This window comes from Acomys minous, assembly GCF_964271855.1.
Source record: "Acomys minous genome assembly, chromosome: 2".
Lineage (NCBI taxonomy): Eukaryota > Metazoa > Chordata > Mammalia > Rodentia > Muridae > Acomys > Acomys minous.
Genome location: NC_140484.1, coordinates 32,076,318 through 32,094,308, shown reverse-complemented (window position 1 = coordinate 32,094,308; position 17,991 = coordinate 32,076,318). Strand labels below are relative to the sequence as shown.

At 42.3% G+C, this 17,991-nt stretch overlaps 1 protein-coding gene across 8 annotated transcripts in view; it reads right to left on the bottom strand.

Moving 5' to 3' along the window:
- Positions 1-1,125: 1,125 nt before the first annotated feature.
- The window catches only part of RFX3 (regulatory factor X3), a 268,083-nt gene continuing 251,217 nt past the window's right edge, over positions 1,126-17,991 (bottom strand). For 7 of the 8 annotated variants that reach the window (XM_084769883.1, XM_084769882.1, XM_084769881.1 and 4 more), the window contains 2 exons: positions 5,605-5,647; positions 1,126-3,426 (listed from right to left, as the gene is read on the bottom strand). In XM_084769883.1, coding sequence (XP_084626009.1) covers positions 3,188-3,426; positions 5,605-5,647 — 282 coding nt within the window. In that variant the 3' untranslated portion in view covers positions 1,126-3,187. Of the gene's footprint in view, positions 3,427-5,604; positions 5,648-6,564; positions 6,628-17,991 lie in introns of all 8 variants that reach the window. The other variant, XM_084769885.1, reaches the window with a different exon arrangement.

The window sequence follows — 17,991 nt, the reverse complement described above, 5'->3', positions numbered from 1 at the left end:
GTACCAATAATTCACACGCCTCCCTTCCTTTTTCTTCACCAGGAGTGTAGCACTTGGCTCATGTACATGTATTTCAAGACTAGCATTTGATTACAATGTCAAGAAATACCAGCAAGTCCTTAAAAGGAGTACTGTGTCAATAAATCTACTATGAGAATGTTAGTGGCTGATATTATTTAGAAAAGCCAGTTTCAATAAATGGAAAAGTGGAAACAAAATGTTAAATGACTAAAAAAAAAATGATTGTTCTAATTTATGCCTGCATGTAAATTGCTGTTTTTATTTTCTAATATATTTCACAATTTAAATCCAAAACTGACATGTGTGCAATGTACTGCAAATTACTACAAGTGTCACAAGCCGTAGGTGGTTTTGTGTTCTTAGTTAGAACTATCTACTCTGGTGTAAGACGATTAATGTTCCTGAACATTTCTAAAATATTTCAGAATACTTTAGAGTCAATTTCAACCATAATTATATTAATTTCTACTCTGTCCTAATTTAGAACAAACCATGAACAACTGGAAGAAATGTTGAATTCTGGAGGGCCACTCAGTCCCTCACTCTCATGAATCTACATCTGTCCATTGTTAGTAGATTCCTCTCATGATACAAATATTTCCAACATTAACTTAAATGAAAAAAAATTGATACAAATACATTAAAAATCAACCGGTAAACACAGTGAAAACAGTAACTACATTTGGTCCAATACAGAAATGATGTCATCTGGAAATGACAGGAGACAGGAAACTGAAAGACCCCAGGAGGGAGAGTCAAGATGAAGAGAGATAGTTTATGATTCTCGTTTTATGTGTAAACGTTTTCTAACTCACAATGAAGCACATCCATGGTCTTTTGTAGCTTATGATGGATTACGCAGGGGAGGGGGTTGCAAATTCATCGCCTTTGGGGGATCTTTAGTACTGAAGTGATGCTTGGATGCCAGTGAAGACTCAAGTGTGAGTAAGTCGCTCAATACGAAATCTGAATCCATCAAAAATTATCTTTAAGATATTTACTTAAGAAATGCTGTTGATTTTCAGAAGTTTGAGACAATCAGGCAATAACAGTGTCAATAGACTGTGTTTCCTGATAAACCATTAGTACTTTCAACTTTCCAGATTGGTGCAGCTTCTTTTCCTCAACCATACCCTTCATCCAAGCCACCTGGAAAGATGAAGGCTTTGGTTTAATACAGGCCTCAGTAGTGATCTATATATCATTTTGTGCTTTCTTTGCCTTTTTTTTTTTTGGCTTTATTGATTTAGTTCTTTATTGACTTTTACTGATTTAATTTTATAATAACTTAACCAAAAGGATGTATCCTATTTTTGTTGTTGTTATGGACAGTTTGAGTGCTTAAAAGAACTTTGCCTTGTCATGAAAAGTAAAACGGGAAGAGCCTGTGCTCTTTAGGATCTCACCTTCTGACTGTAGCAGGCTCCTGCTCCATGTGTATGCATGCATGTGTGCGTGAGTGCATGCGTGTGTGTGTGTGTGTGTGTGTGTGTGTGTGCACGCGAGTGAGTACACAGAGACACCCAGACACCCAGACAGACATTTAGACTGAAAAGATGCACTTCAGTAAGTCCCTGCTTATTCTGTTAGCTTCCTAGAATTGTAACTAGACCAGAATGGTCTACAACATATGATCTTTATGTAACATGTTTGTATGAAAACTAGCCTGTTAGTCCACACCCTTAGCAATCTGATTTGTAATCAAGTGATATTCAGCTCCAAGGATACAACATAGACAAGTCCACTCACAGTCACTCAGAGAGGAACTCAAGTTTCTCTCTTTGTCTTCCTTCATTTCCCCCTAAAATCCCCTTGAAGAACACGTGGCCTGTCCTTACTTCAGGAATCTGAGCATGGCAGGCCACTTTACCGACTGGATTGAAGAGTTATTCACACGAACAAAATAAACCTTACTAAACCTTAGCTCAGTTCTGTTTTTAAGGCACCATGTAATAGCCGAGGTACGATGATCCCTGATGTACATTCTTCAATGGCAATGGTCCATCCAGCCACCTATCCAAATCCTACAGAATCGGGGTCAGCAACAGTGAGGTGTGCCAGTCACACTGCCTTCAGGTTCTGGGTAAAATTTAAATCCATGTACTTTAGAAACCAGGAAATAACAAGATGCAGGTCGCTACATTCCTTGCATTCTATACATTTTCTTTTATAATAGCAGCATGTTGAACTACTATTAGAAAAAAGACCTGGAATAAAAGAAAGTCATCCAAATGGAATGGTTTCCTGTATGTCCAGCTCAGTATAAGTAGCATGTACACTTAAAAAAAAAAAAGTCAAGTCATTTTTTTTTTCAGCTTCAGTATCTAACTACAACAGCCCCACTTAACAGCAGAATGCATCTGTGCAGTGGTCCCAATACAGAATCAGTAGTCTTTAAACAGAGGGATTGGTATGCAAATAATAGTTAAAAGTCAATGTCTAACGGAAGCTTGCATTGTTAGCGTGGTTTAATAATTATGTACACAAATTATGTACATATTAGCATAATCTCTTGCAATTCTGTCATTTATCCTGAACTGATAAATGCACAGCTCATTTTTATTTTCAGAGAAAAATAGATGACCTTCCCAACCCTCTACCACTATAATAAAAACGCTCTGTATTCTTTCCGTACTCCAAAATGTTATCAAAATAGTGTCTTATGGTTCTGTCCAATGAAAAGCACCTTTCAGAAGCAAATTTGATGCATCTGCTGCCAAATGGGCATGCCTCCAGTGTAAATCAAAGAAATTCATTTCTTTTGATATTTCACAGAAGTGCATCTAATTAAAAAACTTACACATAAAATCATACACCAAGACTAACATTCAACAATAAAATATTTTAAGCTACAAAATGTAAATTACTTTTTAATTATGAGAAAACAAAAACAATGACATTAAATGTTGTAAAAATCCTTCTTGACACCTGAAACTAAGGAGAAGGGGGAAAGAAACTCTTATTATTAAAAGGCAAATAATTTGTTAAAAAAAAAAAAAACGACCTGGAAAAATACATACACCCATTCCATTTCACAACTCCAAAATGGTAATGTTCAGCACAGATAGACTTTTGACAACAGTCAACCTTCAGGCTTGTTAAAATTTCAGCTTAAGCCCAGTATCAATGGGGTTGAACTAAGCTGGAAGAATCTGCTTTCCTGCCGTCAGACTGCAGTGTAGGTGTTGCCTGTGGCGCTGCACTGCCTGATCGTCTGTGTGCTTGAGGCAATGTGCTCGCTGTGGAGAGGGTTCAGGAGGCTGGGCTGCACACTACCCTCCAGCACCGGCTGCATGCAGCCTACTGCGAACGCCTGGCTCAGCTCCGTTTTCTCTCTTTTGGCCTGAGGCTCTGAAGAATCATCCAGGTCTTCATCCATCTCACTCTCGACTTCACTGCCTTCATCTGCACAAACAAATACCAGCAAAGGACAAATGGGAAACAGCCATCAGTGCACGCTTCAAACCACCCCAATGTACCAGGTCCTCTCGTGGGATATTATACCCATCAGTGCCATAGTGAGACATTCACAATTCTTTCAGATGTTTGGAATTTTATATACAATTTCTGTACTAAATAATGGCGTAATACTGGTCTTGGGGTTAGAGACATACACAAAAATGTAGACCTACTAGGTTTTTTCTATGCTGACTTAAGGTAGATGAGGCCTGTGCTGTCCCACAGTGTGAGTACTGCACCATGACTTGTGATCCAACTACAGTGGAACCATTTCTCAACAGAAAGTAAACAGCAAATTGAATAAATTCTTAACTCGTATGCTAAGAAAAAGCTACATAATGAAGTGGTAATTTGACACGTAAAGAACTGCACAAAGGACTTTTTTTCCTGGCAGCATTAATATGGTAAATACTTGCAATTCATTCATTCCTGGAAATTAAACACATAAAACATTTAGTTTTACTCCCAAATTTTATTACACTTGATATAACTGATTTTGTGGGAAACCCCACAATGTCTTTGTGCTTCATTTGTAGCCTGAGTAAGCCCGAGGGCTGGGGGGAAACAGAGCCAGCTGCACCCCATCAACAAGGTGATGACAGGCTACATGGTCCGTGTTCCACTCTCTGAACAGGAAAGCCATCAATACCATAGAGAAAGCAGTAGCAGGAGGAGAAATCCCCCTGTGAGCAGGACACGGACGGGAAGATTGGAAGGTCCCTTTATCCATCTCACTGCAGACAGAAATAGTCCTGAGAAAACAGTCTGAACAAACTCAAGTGTTCCAGATCTATCTGACTTGGGTCTGTCATCTCTGAGTGATAGGGATCCTTCAGCTGGGCAACCAAGCAATCTATAAAGCAACAGCTGTGCCCAGTTCCTCAGGACAACCAGTGCAAGTCTACAGACATGTGTGTTCCTGTTCTGGGAACCCACTTGAGATTATGGTATTTGCTGTACAAAGGTGCAGTGAGGTACTCTTAGGGTTGACCAAATTCTTTGATTCTAGAAGGCTGGAGGTAAGTGAACATCCATTTATTTTTTTGAGGGTGATCACTGCAATTCCTCAGGGTGTACTTTTGAAGCAATAACATATTGGGGGAGTCTAAGTTTTCTTTCAGTTTTCCTGTTCTGGAACTAAAATGGAAATTAAGCCAAACATAGTAATAACGGCCACTTGTTAGATGTCACAATAGCGATGATACAAATAAGGCTGCCTAGCAAAATGCTTCCCGCTCATCAGGCACAGCAGGGCACACTGGGAACCCTGGAGCAGCACACTTGGGAAACAGTGCTGCTGCGTCTCTTTGCAGACCCTTAAGCCCTTCGGCTGGCTTCAGTCTCTCCAGGGGCTCTGGTTGGAAGGTGTGACTGTAGTTCTCCCTGGAAAAGCCAGTAACTGTAACAACTGCCCAAGTCCCAAGTAATACGGTGTATGTTCTGTGGTGTCGGTTTATTGCAAGACATGCTATGACTTAAAACTGCACTGTCATTTTCATCAGAGCTCTTCTTAGAAACTTGGGGAGGAGTTATGTACTCTAGCCTCATTTAACTCACCTGAGACCCTCCTGTCCTTTTTACCAGGTTATATTGATCACTATGTTCTTCAGGAGTGCATGCCCTGTATACACCGCAGCACACACTAGGCTTCCAGCGCCAGCACTGAAATCTACCTTTCCTTCCCAACTGAAGCACTACTGATCCTGGTTCCACCGTGACCATCACTGCCACCTCTGAGTTCTTTCTCCATTGAAAAGTTAACTGATCCCACAGTGAGGTAAGGGATATTTTCCTTGCCTTGACTAAAAACCTCTGGTCCAGTTTTAGAATTTCTCTCCAGGAGTTTAGCCATAGCAAGGTCAATAACTTGCTGTTTGTGTGGAACTTCTGTCGAGAAGTGTGAAACTGCATTTAGATTCAATGCTCTGTATTCGATACATGTCACACGAAGAAGATTTGAGGATGGAGCAAACAAACAGCAACAGCGTGAGGGACCCCAAGTCCAGCTGCTCCTTTCACACAGGCCTTGCTTGCTATTTCCAGAGGACCAGAGTGCCACACAGTTATGCTGCTTCCTCTCACAGGATCTCAGTCAGAAAGCCCTTAGAAGTGTTCAGCTCTTACCTTTATCCAGATTTCCAGGAGACACAGCATTTAAATCACCAAACTGCAAAACAACAGGCATTTGTGTAATAGTTACTACTTGACAGAATAAAATAATATTCTAACAGTCTGTGGTAAAAACACTACTCTATGACTTTTTAAAAGTATGAACTGGTGACCGTTTTGATCTCTAACTACATAGGTCACACAATTTTCCAATCAAATGTGTCAAATTTGACGTTTAAAATATGTTGCAATTGAGCTATCTTCACCTCTTTGAGAAAGGATAACAAGTTTCTTTGGCTTCCACGCTCTGCTTTACTTTTATTTCAATTCAGCAATGAAGAAATGGGCCGACCTGACCTGGTGATGATGGATGTGGTGAAGACAATGTGAAAAAGCACCAGTCTAGCAGCATGTGTTAGCTTCTCCCCGCATGCTCTCCCAGGGAGCCCAGCTAGGCCCTCACCATTGCTGGACCATGGGCTAGAAGTTGTGGGGACCCTCTCATTAGTGAGAGCGATAAGTACAATGGGCGCTCCAGAGACGGAATGTTCTCTAGCCCACATTTTAAAGTTTGAGCCTTTTTTAAATCAATTGATACTTTTGTTTACCAAATTGAGAGCCACTTATATAAAAAAGGAAAGGCACTCACTACAAGCAATTCAAAAACAGTTCTCAACATCATGGAACAATTAATAGCCATGGGCATAGATGTTCCTTTCTACTCAGGTTCAATAGCTTGATGATAATTTAATGGCAAGAAAGTACATTTTGAGTCTCTCAGGGCGATCAAAGATAGATACCCTAAATAAAAAACTGACTAGTGGAGGGAGGTACAAAGCTAATCCAAAAGAAGTGAAGTGAAACGCAAAAACATCTGCTTTTAGAAAAGATTCAACAGTATTTTTTTCAAAGTAGTTATTAGAAATTCAGATTTCTCAACAGACTTAAAAACGATGAGACAGAAATTCTACTTACATTCAGAAGTTTGCTTATAAAGAGTTCCATGATAGGAGTATATTTTTCATCTACAAGGTATGTCTATAAAGTAATAAAACTGATCTTATTTTGCAAACATGCACATATTGTTTCTTTTTCCACCTAAACAAACATTATGTTCCATAGTAGCTACCTTGGGGGCGTATACATTTATCCCAAGGTCAGGGTTCTGGAACAGTCCTCACTGACAGTCAACTTTCAGAGTGAGTTTATGCATCATTCCACACAGTCTGTGCTGCCCTCTCACTGGCAATTGTGACCCCATAGTTTTAGTCACTACACTTGCTCTTGGACTTTCTTATTTGCTTATAAAAAAAAAGTTCCATATTCAAATCAGATTCATCTTCACCACAGTTTGGGATATTTATAATAATATATCCTTTTACACCTTATGGATTTTAGCATTACAAAAGAAGATTAAGGGGAGAGATCCCACTCCATCGTTAAGCTACTGTTAGCAGCTTTCCTGGAATAAGTGCACAGCCTTTCTAGGTGACTGCTTCTAAGGGAAGGGACTGCTGGGCATTGCCCCTCTCACTCCGCTTGTTGCAGCTGCTATCCCACTGCTTCACAGTTGTGTTTTTCTGGGCAACAAAATCATAGCTACTGAACTGTTGTTTTGAAGAAGATCCTGAGCACATGGGCCAGAACCCTATGTACGTTTGAATAAAATTCACAGTATAAGCACTATGCAAAGTTTTCAGTCACAGACTATAAAACAAGCAACAGCTATTCAAATGGATTGTTCCTCCACTTCAGGTCTTCAACATTTAGTACCACAAACAAAAAATCTTTACAAGTGAAGATCATTATGTTATTTCTGACTGACAGCACATTTGCATTTCCATTTAATAATTCTTAGGTTCGAGTTCTTAAAGCACCAGCAGTTATGACTCTAAGTGCATCTCTGCTTATAAAAAGCTGAGAACAGGTTGATCCCTCATCTGAATGCTTGGGAGCATGAGTGTTTCAGACTTTTTCCAATGTTGGAATATTTGTAAACATATAATTATATCTCTTATGGGTAGGATCTAAATATAAACATAAAATTCATTTGTTTTATATCCAGTTTATATGTCTAGTCTGATGGCAATTTTAAATAGTATTTTTAATGTACCTGAGTTTTGACATCATACAAATCCAGAGGTGGTTGATGTGGCTCTCAAAACCATCAGATTTTGAAATATTTTTTAATTTTTGGATTAAAGTGGTACAAATTATATTGCAGTTGTTAATGGAAAAAACTCTTTAAGAGGCATTTGTTACTACATACAAAGGTTTTTCTTAGAAAGTTTATTCTTAACTTGAATGTGTTTGACTATACATAATGCTGAAAATGAAACCCAAGCACCTAAAAACCACTGATTGTTCCTGTCATTAGAAAAATAGCATTCACATCCTCAGTGTGCTTCCCATGATGCTTTGCGCTGGACAACACATGAACAGCAGCAGAGGCCCTGCCAATGGGATTAATGACAAAGTTCCACGCACACAGCAAATGAACGCAGTACATGTGAAATCAAAGACCCCAATGATGAAGAGGAGGTATTTAAAAGCCTATGGAGAGAGTTTTGTGTGCATTTTACGTGTGAGGAATATATATGCATATGTATATATGAAATAGTAGGGGAATTTCAACCCTATAGTTAGGCTGGGTAGGAATCAGAGTCAGTTCATCTGTTCGGTTTCTTTTTCCATAAATATTTAACGAGCACTTAGCACATTCTGAACACTGACCCAACCAGTCCCAGTCAGATCAATTTGGAAAATGCTCATTTTCCTGGAAGCAGTTATAAGAAGTTGCTTGTGGTATGAAGCTGGATAGGCTAGCAGGAAAGTGAGGCACCCCAGGAAACCTTAGGGAAGGTTCAGAAGCATGGGGTCAAAGACAAGAAATGAAAATCAATTGTACAGGTTTAAGATTCAAACGGTGGATCAAAGAAGCAGTAGAAAGGAGATAAAGGATGGAGATTAGGCAGACGACAGGGACCTGCATTAGGCCAGCACAAGTAAGATATGGAAGAGAAAGAAGCAACACACGATGTGAGTAGAAATTAACTAGGGAGCTTTTGAGAAAGCCCAGGGTTCTGTAAAGCCCTAGTTCTGGAAGTTAATGCAGCTTCTTTTGTAGCTTTCCTGCTATAGAAAGATCTGGAGCAGAGGGGAGCTACTATTCATTGACGTGACATCATGTAGTAAGTGTGTATTCGTGGTCCAGGACACAGTGTGCTTCCTTCCAAATAGGTGTGGCCTCATGGGCCACTTTCTCAGTATGCTTCCTTGAAGAAGGCTCCCCCCTGAAGCCCATCTAAAGAACCTTATTACCTTCGTGCTCCCAGTAACTGTACCATCACCTGCTTCACTCAGCCTTCTGCAGGAACCTGCAGGGCTGACGTTGCTCATATAGTATGTGTGTTTCTAACTATAACACTGGTGCCCAGCATGAGGACTTTGTCCTGTCACCAACACATTCCAAACCTTAGTGTAGTACCTGATACACACAGTGAAGAGTAAACAAATGCTTACCAAATATATGAACTTATTCCTTCATTTCAGCCCCATAAAACAAACAAAACATAGAATATGCCAAGGCAGAGGAACCAGATTTCATCCTGTAGCTATGGAAAACTGAGCTGATTCAACTAGCATCACGTAATGAATATGTGATGTTACATTTAAGGGCAGGCACTTTCATCTTGAGGTTATGAGGGAGAAGCAGAGATTTTGGAGGTGGGGTCAGTGAGAAGGATGTGGAAATTTCATATTTTAGTAAGGAAGCACTCTTGTAGAAAATGCATGGTATTCAGTGCACATAGAAATTAAAATTTTGTCAACCAGATGAACAGGAAACACTGTAAAGTCAGAACCAGCATGAATTAATCACAGACAAGACATGGTATGGATGACAGAAAGACTCGCTCTGCTGATTTTGACAGGAAAGGCTTCTTGTCTGAGACACCACTTCCTGTAACCAGAGACTCCCACACTGGACTGCCCCAGAGGTACAGAAGCCCAAGAGGACAAAACACACTGCGGCCTGTCAGACTGTGAGTTCACGGTGATACAGGCAATGGCGATGATGTGTGAGTGGGAAGGTGCACAGCATGGCCAGGGCACTTCTTCAGTAGGTCTCCAAGAGGCCTAGACTATGAGCCTGACGGAGACCAAGGAGGGGAGAGGCAGTTCTTTCTAGCATGCAGAGGCTTCATGTGCCTAAGATGTTTATTAGGATCATGGGGGCAAAAACTGTCAGTGTGATGCAAGGAAGTCAGTCTGGAAAACAAATGTAAAAACATGGCCTCAAAGACCAGAACACCTTTAAATTCCTCACCCAAATGAAGGCCTAGAGAGTAACATTAAAGCCATAGGGTAAGGGATAGGATAGCCTGGGTTGTTGTTGTTGTTGTTGTGTTGTTTTGTTCTGCACCATCCCATGGTTCCATGACGTTTACACTGTACAGAGGATACAGTCAGATGCCCAGCTGCTGGCATGTGAAAGGAGTAAAGGTCATGTGTATGGCAGGTCCACCATCAGTGCTAGCACACTGTCATAAGCATTCCTACCAACCTTAATCACCAGCAGCTGGTAGGCCATAGCGTGATGAAAGCTTCAGCTACAGAAGCCTATACCTTTACAAGTGTCAGCAAGCACAGGGGTAGTTTACAAAGACTCAGAATGAAGAGCATGCTGGCCTTGTGGTGCAGGCCAGTGCCGGCCTTGTGGTGCAGGCCAATGTTGGCCTTGTGGTGCAGGCCTGTGCTGGCCTTATGGTGCAGGCCAGTGCCGGCCTTGTGGTGCAGGCCAGTGCCGGCCTTGTGGTGCAGGCCAGTGCCGGCCTTATGGTGCAGGCCAGTGCCGGCCTTGTGGTGCAGGCCAATGTTGGCCTTGTGGTGCAGGCCTGTGCTGGCCTTATGGTGCAGGCCAGTGCCGGCCTTGTGGTGCAGGCCAGTGCCGGCCTTGTGGTGCAGGCCAGTGCCGGCCTTATGGTGCAGGCCAGTGCCGGCCTTGTGGTGCAGGCCAGTGCCGGCCTTGTGGTGCAGGCCAATGTTGGCCTTGTGGTGCAGGCCTGTGCTGGCCTTATGGTGCAGGCCAGTGCCGGCCTTGTGGTGCAGGCCAGTGCCGGCCTTGTGGTGCAGGCCAATGTTGGCCTTGTGGTGCAGGCCTGTGCTGGCCTTATGGTACAGGCCAGTGCTGGCTTTGTGGTGCAGGCCAGTGCTGGCAGTAGCTGCAACTTCACATACACCTATGTGGGAAGAAAATGTAGATGAGGAAACGTGTGTGTGTTTTACTAGTTACTGCTGACCAAGATCCTTAAGTTCTAATAGGCACCAAAAGCATATTAATGATAAAGCACCCTCTGTAAGTCTCTCTCTCATTTGATTTGTTGTTGTTATTGGGTTGTTTTTGTTTTTGTTTTTTAAAAGTCCTGGCTGTCCTGCCACTCATTACTTAGAGCAGGGTGGTCTACCTACCTCACCTAAATGAGTTCTAGGATTAAAGACATCTAACTATAAGAATCTCTTAACATGGTTTCTACTTGCTCATTGGAACAAGATACTTTTGTCCTTTTTGTTCATTTTAAGAGAGGATCTCATGTAGCCCAGGCTAGCCTTGAACTCACCATTAATCTGAAGTTGGCCTTGAAAGCTGCCTGCCACCTGACTCCATACCATCCCTAGTGCTGATTATAGGCATGTACTCCCATGTCACTTTGTCAATTAGTTTACAGAAAGTCTGTACAGAATCCTCTCCTTGCCGCTGTCATTCTACAAGCACTTGTAAAACATTTCGATCATTCATATTTAACACTGAATTCAAGCCTAGCTTTGAATGACTAGACTAATTATATTGACGCTCTTCCCTAACACTGGCATTTTCTTTCTAATTGACTTATTTTTCCCATTCTATTTTGTTGGTTGTATTTTCCAAATCACTGAATTAGTTTGCCTCTGATTATCACTTTGGCTACATACCAAAGAATGCCGCTGGATTCTTTGTAACTCTATGGATTATTTGATTCAGTATTCAAAGGCTATTTTTCTGTTACAATGCAGTATTATTAACGCCTGCATTATGCTTTGGTATCGTTTCTGTTTACTTCAGCATCTGAGTTCACCTATGTTGACCCAAAAAGCGATGGTGTAATTATGCAAATTATTGCTTGAGATTATAAGTACATAATCAATTAAAAATCTAACTCTTAACAAAAGGCAATCAAATACAATCTTGGGCAATATATAGAATTTCAATATTGATAAACTTATGCAAAAGGGAGGGCAATGGAACTAAGATTAAGCACCTTCTACATGTCTGTCCGCCTCTCCAGCTATCCTAGCCACCTTATAACGTCAGCAACCGAGCATCTGGCTGCTGGGCTCTGACAGTGCAGATCTCACAGCCTCACAGAGTGGTGCTAACACAAGTGAGCACTCCAAGGTCTTTGTTACAGCAACTGGTGATGTGGTCTTGTACAAATGCAAATGCCAGGAGGAAAAGGCTGTGTCCTACTCACTGTGGTCTGACTCCACCTCCAACTTACCCGATTTACCCCTCACAATAGTCCTATAACTAAGACTCAAGCAAGAATAAGCATAACTTTTAAACTATGCAATTTAAATTAAAGTGGTGAGTACAGCAGGACAAGAAAACACAGGCTATAGACAAGCTCGACTGGATTTAAATCACAATTCTGACACTGTAAGCTACGTGACTCCAAGTCCAATTATATTCTTTAAGCTGCTGGTTTCCTTCTCTATTAATTAGGGTTATCATCAGGATTAAATATATGCAATTATCAAAAGCTCTAGAACAAAGACAAAACCAGGCTGTCTTCATACTCAGTTGCCCAAGACTATGGGTAGACCCTAGAATTTCATTCCATAACCATTAGAGGATGACTTCAAAATGCATGCTTTAGGCTGGAGAGATGGCTCAGAGGTTAAGAGCATCTTCTACTTTTCCAGAGGTCCTGAGTTCAATTCCCAGCAACCATATGATGGCTCATAGCCATCTATGAGATATGGTGTCCTCATCTGGTATGCAGACATACATGTAGGCAGAACACTGTATATGTAATAAATAAATAAATTGTTAAAAAAACAAAAAAACAAAAAACAAAAGAAACAAAAATGCATGCCTCTCACCTGGCAGGGGGCTGTAGGAACCCTAGCCTAGGCTTTGGTTTTCAGCTATACATTTTGTGAAAGGTTGGGCTGGAAGTAATGGTTTTACAGAATGAAGATCTTTATGGTATAAAAACAAATACATGAGATGGGCTGGCCTGCACATGGTCAAGGTGCACACATGCAGTATTGGTGGGAAGGAGGAGATCACGCAACTGGGAGTGGTGAGCGGCTCAGATGAGTTTTGGCCAATTGCTTCTCCTTCCACCCAGAGGAGTGAGTGAAGGCATAAAGTGCTTTAAAGCTCCTGTTCACAAGCAGATTGTAACTTCCTGAGTCAACCATAAGCTTTTCAGTGTCCTATTATTGGCCTGGATTTTGGAACATTCTGGATTTTATAAGTCATATAAAGCTCAGCAATGGTCGATGTTTCATGTTTTGTTAGCTAAGGTTAAGGTTAGGCAATGCAACTATTTCAGATGCTTCTGATGGAGGAGAGGCGTGTCTCCTTGAGCTTTAAGATGAGGAGAGGCGTGTCTCCTTGAGCTTTAAGATGAGGAGAGGCGTGTCTCCTTGAGATTTAAGATGAGGAGAGGCGTGTCTCCTTGAGCTTTAAGATGAGGAGAGGCGTGTCTCCTTGAGCTTTAAGATGAGGAGAGGCGTGTCTCCTTGAGCTTTAAGATGAGGAGAGCTGTGTCTCCTTGAGATTTAAGATGAGGAGAGGCGTGTCTCCTTGAGCTTTAAGATGAGGAGAGGCGTGTCTCCTTGAGCTTTAAGATGAGGAGAGGTGTGTGTCCTTGAGTTTTAACATGAGGAGAGCTGTGTCTCCTTGAGCTTTAAGATGAGGAGAGGTGTGTCTCCTTGAGCTTTAAGATGAGGAGAGGTGTGTCTCCTTGAGCTTTAAGATGAGGAGAGCTGTGTCTCCTTGAGATTTAAGATGAGGAGAGGCGTGTCTCCTTGAGCTTTAAGATGAGGAGAGCTGTGTCTCCTTGAGATTTAAGATGAGGAGAGGCGTGTCTCCTTGAGCTTTAAGATGAGGAGAGGCGTGTCTCCTTGAGCTTTAAGATGAGGAGAGCTGTGTCTCCTTGAGCTTTAAGATGAGGAGAGGCGTGTCTCCTTGAGCTTTAAGATGAGGAGAGGTGTGTGTCCTTGAGTTTTAAGATGAGGAGAGCTGTGTCTCCTTGAGCTTTAAGATGAGGAGAGGCGTGTCTCCTTGAGCTTTAAGATGAGGAGAGGTGTGTGTCCTTGAGCTTTAAGATGAGGAGAGGCGTGTCTCCTTGAGCTTTAAGATGAGGAGAGGCGTGTCTCCTTGAGCTTTAAGATGAGGAGAGGTGTGTGTCCTTGAGTTTTAAGATGAGGAGAGGTGTGTCTCCTTGAGCTTTAACATGAGGAGAGGTGTGTCTCCTTGAGCTTTAAGATGTTCTGGGCATTAGTTTCCTTACGTAGCTACCAAATGAGAACCATTTTTGCAGTTAGCATTGGTACAGGCTTTCACAGCTGGTGGCGGCGGGGTGGGGACTTACAACTTTAATATCTAACTTTACTCTGCAGGGAATACTGATGTGTACATGAAAAAGTATAGGGCTCCTTGTTTGCTTTCTCCTATGTATGTACCTTTCTATGTATTTTAAGAGTTGTCACTGAAACTGACAAAACAAAACAAAACCACCCAGGATTTCTGCTTGTGTGCTCCATACAATGGCAGTGTCCATTCTATGACTGTTGCTGGCTCTGCTGTATGGGACAGCACAGTGTCCTGGCAGTGTGCATATATGTCCACACAGCAGCATATTTAAGGTGCATCTTTAACTGTTTCATCTCGCTGTTCCCCAGGGATATAACAGTATACCTGTCTTCACACTGTTCCAAAGTCTCTGAAAACAGTCAGCAGACAGCATGCAGGTAGGAGAGCGTAAGGCAGTACAGGCCACAGCTGCTCTGCACGGAGAGTAGTTTCAAACACAGGACTGTTCACGGGCATCACCAGGCCAAAGCCAGAGTGGGGAGCAGTCTCTGTCCTGAGCCCACGTAAGGGTCCTGCCTTGTCTTTCCTTGGATTGTTCCCCCAAGGAGTCAGGTGGAGGTTTCTTTTTAGAGCCTGTTTCCCTCCTACAGTTTATCATTCTATCACACTGCAGTTTTCTAGAATCTCAGAGTTCCCTGCCCAGTGTCCCTGAGTTCCTTCCCAGGCCTGTGCAAATGTCTTCAGAGAGGCAGGTAGGGTGGGGTGGGGTGGAGGCGGGGCAGCCAATTCATTTGCAAGGTGCAGAAACACCCTGAACACTAGCCCAAGGCGCAGGCAAATGGTAAGATGGAGAGGGTGAGTTAGAGCAGAAGAATGGTGTGCGGTGGGGAGAGGCCGGCGGCGGTATCTGTGTCTCTTTTCTGGAATGGACATCAGAAGAGACGGAACGATAACCGTGAGCCATCTGCCCTTAGTTATCAAGATACATCTGTTAAAAGTAGATGCATGGAACAGATTTTATTTATAGTTAGTTCAAAATGCCTGAAAAATTCAGACATATGATACCACTGGTCCTGCAAATGTTAGGCTGAACCTGGAGGAACACACTTTATGCAAATAAAATCTATGTTTAGAAGAGAAAGAACCCTGCTCTGGAACTGATTAGTTCCCACTGAGACCATGCCCAATACCTAGATGCCAGTAATAGCCTTAACTTACTATAAGAGAGAAGGGGTGCAGTTTGATTATGACCAGCTGTTTTAGTTACAGTCCTACTGCTGCGAAGAGACATCATGACCACAGCAACTCCTATAAAGGTACGCATTTAATAGGGGCCGGCTTGCAGGTCAGAGGTTTAATCTACTGTCATCATGGTGGGAAGCATGGTGGCGTACAGGCAGACACGCTGCTGGGCATGTGGCTGAGAGTGCTACCTCTGGATCAGCAGGCAGCAGGAAGAAAGAGTCACACTGAGCCTGACTTGAGTATCTGAAACCTCAATGCACACCCCCAGTGACACATTTCCTCCAACACTGCTTAATCCTTACAAATAACGCCTCTCCCCATGAGCCTATGGGGGGCCATTTTCACTCAAACCACCACACCAGCAACACTGACCTGGAGACAATGACACTTCACTCTTGGCCCACATTCCTGTGGAGGACATCTTTCCTGACACTTTGATCACTGTATTTCAGTAAAACAGTGACATAAAGATAAGAGTAGGTTCCTTAAGAAAATCTTTCCTACTCTAAAACAGATAGACATCAGCACTCAGAAGGCTGAGGCAGGAGGATTGTCATGAATTGGAGGCCAGCATGAGCTACAAAGCAAGTTCCTGTCACAACACAGAAGCCATACAAAAACTTTTCTCACTTTGAACAAAGGCAGCTTACCTTGTCCATGGGGTCAGCAACCAAGTGCAGGCCCAGGATAACGGAGTATGGTGAAGACGCCAGTAGGTGGCGCTGTCATGCTTAATCTGTGTCCAGGAATGTGAAAAGTAGCTTGGTCTTTGCTTTTTTGGGGGTGGGGGGTGGAGACAGGGGCAGGTATCCAAGAAGCCACCAGTCCAAAAGTTCTCTAACCAAGGAAGTGACAGGAACTATTGAAGTAGAACAGGTGCTGAGATGTCTCTCTGGGTCTACAGTGGCTATTTTAGCTATTGAGGTGTTTTTAAGCAATCTTGAATTTATATTTTTGTCCTTTGCCCACTTTTAGCAATCTAAGTTCAAGCATGTAAACAAAAACCTAACACCTTGGAGGAAGGTACAGTTGGCCTGGGATGTGATTTTCTCGAATAAAGAAATCTCATCTATGAACCATGAGAACCAACGAGAAGTCCTGTAAGTTGGCAATCTGTCCTTTCCAAATTCTTCTCTCTTTCCCTGAATGACTGTTTTTAGCACTTACTGTTGGATACTCTCTGTTCCTGCAGAGGAGGAGATAGAGAGGTTGTAGCTACTAGCCAGTTGGGGGGGGGGGAGGGTACACTGAACATAGGAGACAGGCTAATGACGGAAATCCAGCGGGGAGGGTTGGAGCTCTGGACTTGTGGTGCAAGTAAAATTAAGTTCTTCTCCCGTGCTGTAATAAACAAGCGATCTTCTCACATGTGAAAAGAAAACAGACTGACAAGCCCGGAGCAAGGCAAGAGACAATGGAAGGGTTTTCAAGAGCCAACCTAGGAAGCTGGTGGATGGAGGTGTACAGGAAGTGCACCTCCAGGGCGTCAAGGTCACCACTCACTTTCAGGTTGTCGGAACTTATGCTAATGTACAAAAGCAGACTTAGAGCTGAAACCAAACTATAAATCCTGAAGAAAAAAAAATACATTTAGGTCTGGTGTGTGTGTGTGTGTGTGTGTGTGTGTGTGTGTGTGTGTGTGTTACGAAGGAGCTCAAAGGAATAATTTGTTGTTTTCTGACACATTTGACTTTCTAATTGGGGATTTCTTAAACTAATATTGCATTTAGTTTGCAATAGAATTGGAAGGAAGGAGCAGCAGGATAACCAAAGAGACACCTGTGAAAACCCAAGAAGGAAGCCTTGAAAGAAAATGATGAAACCTTACATACTAGGCATTTGGTTTACATGTTATAAGAGAGAATGAGCATGCGCACATATTTATGTTCGGGGTGTGGTATAGTATTGATGCAAGGTTAGTAAGAGGGGTCCTGTTTGGAAAATCTGTGCAAGCAATTTACATGCTGATAGGCCTCTCTGTGGATTCCGAGCACTGGTTACTGGAGTGAGACAGAAGCATTTTGCCCAGTTAGTTTTTAGCACTTGCCATTTCTGCCCTGTGACTTTCCAGTCATGTTGACCTTAGTGGTGAAAGCTGACCCTAATACATCTTTTGCAAGGTTTAGGGTAATAGTAAAAGTGAATGCAGATCTCCTGGCAAAATGACAGTATCTGGCTGCAATTAAAATGTTAGCAAGTGATGGTAAGCTTTATTACAAATACAACATTGTTTTGCACAAGTATAATGTACATTTCCTAAGTTACTGCTATACAGAGATAATTTGTTTTCCCCTGCAAAAACCTCAATTTTTAATAGAATTCCTGGTTTTACAATATGCTTTAAAGTAAGCTTGCTGACCATAGGCATATCTCCAGAGTCTGCTTACTGACCCTGACTGCCTTTGGGTGATGTTAGGTTAAGCGCCAGTGCCATGTGCATAGCTGAACTTCTGTGAAAGGGAACCTGCCACCTGACTCTTACCAGGAGCCTGCCCACTGAATTCTTACTATTCCTCTTCTGCTTATTGCCTTTTCCCTCTCTTTCATTCTCAATATATTAAATTTGATGAATC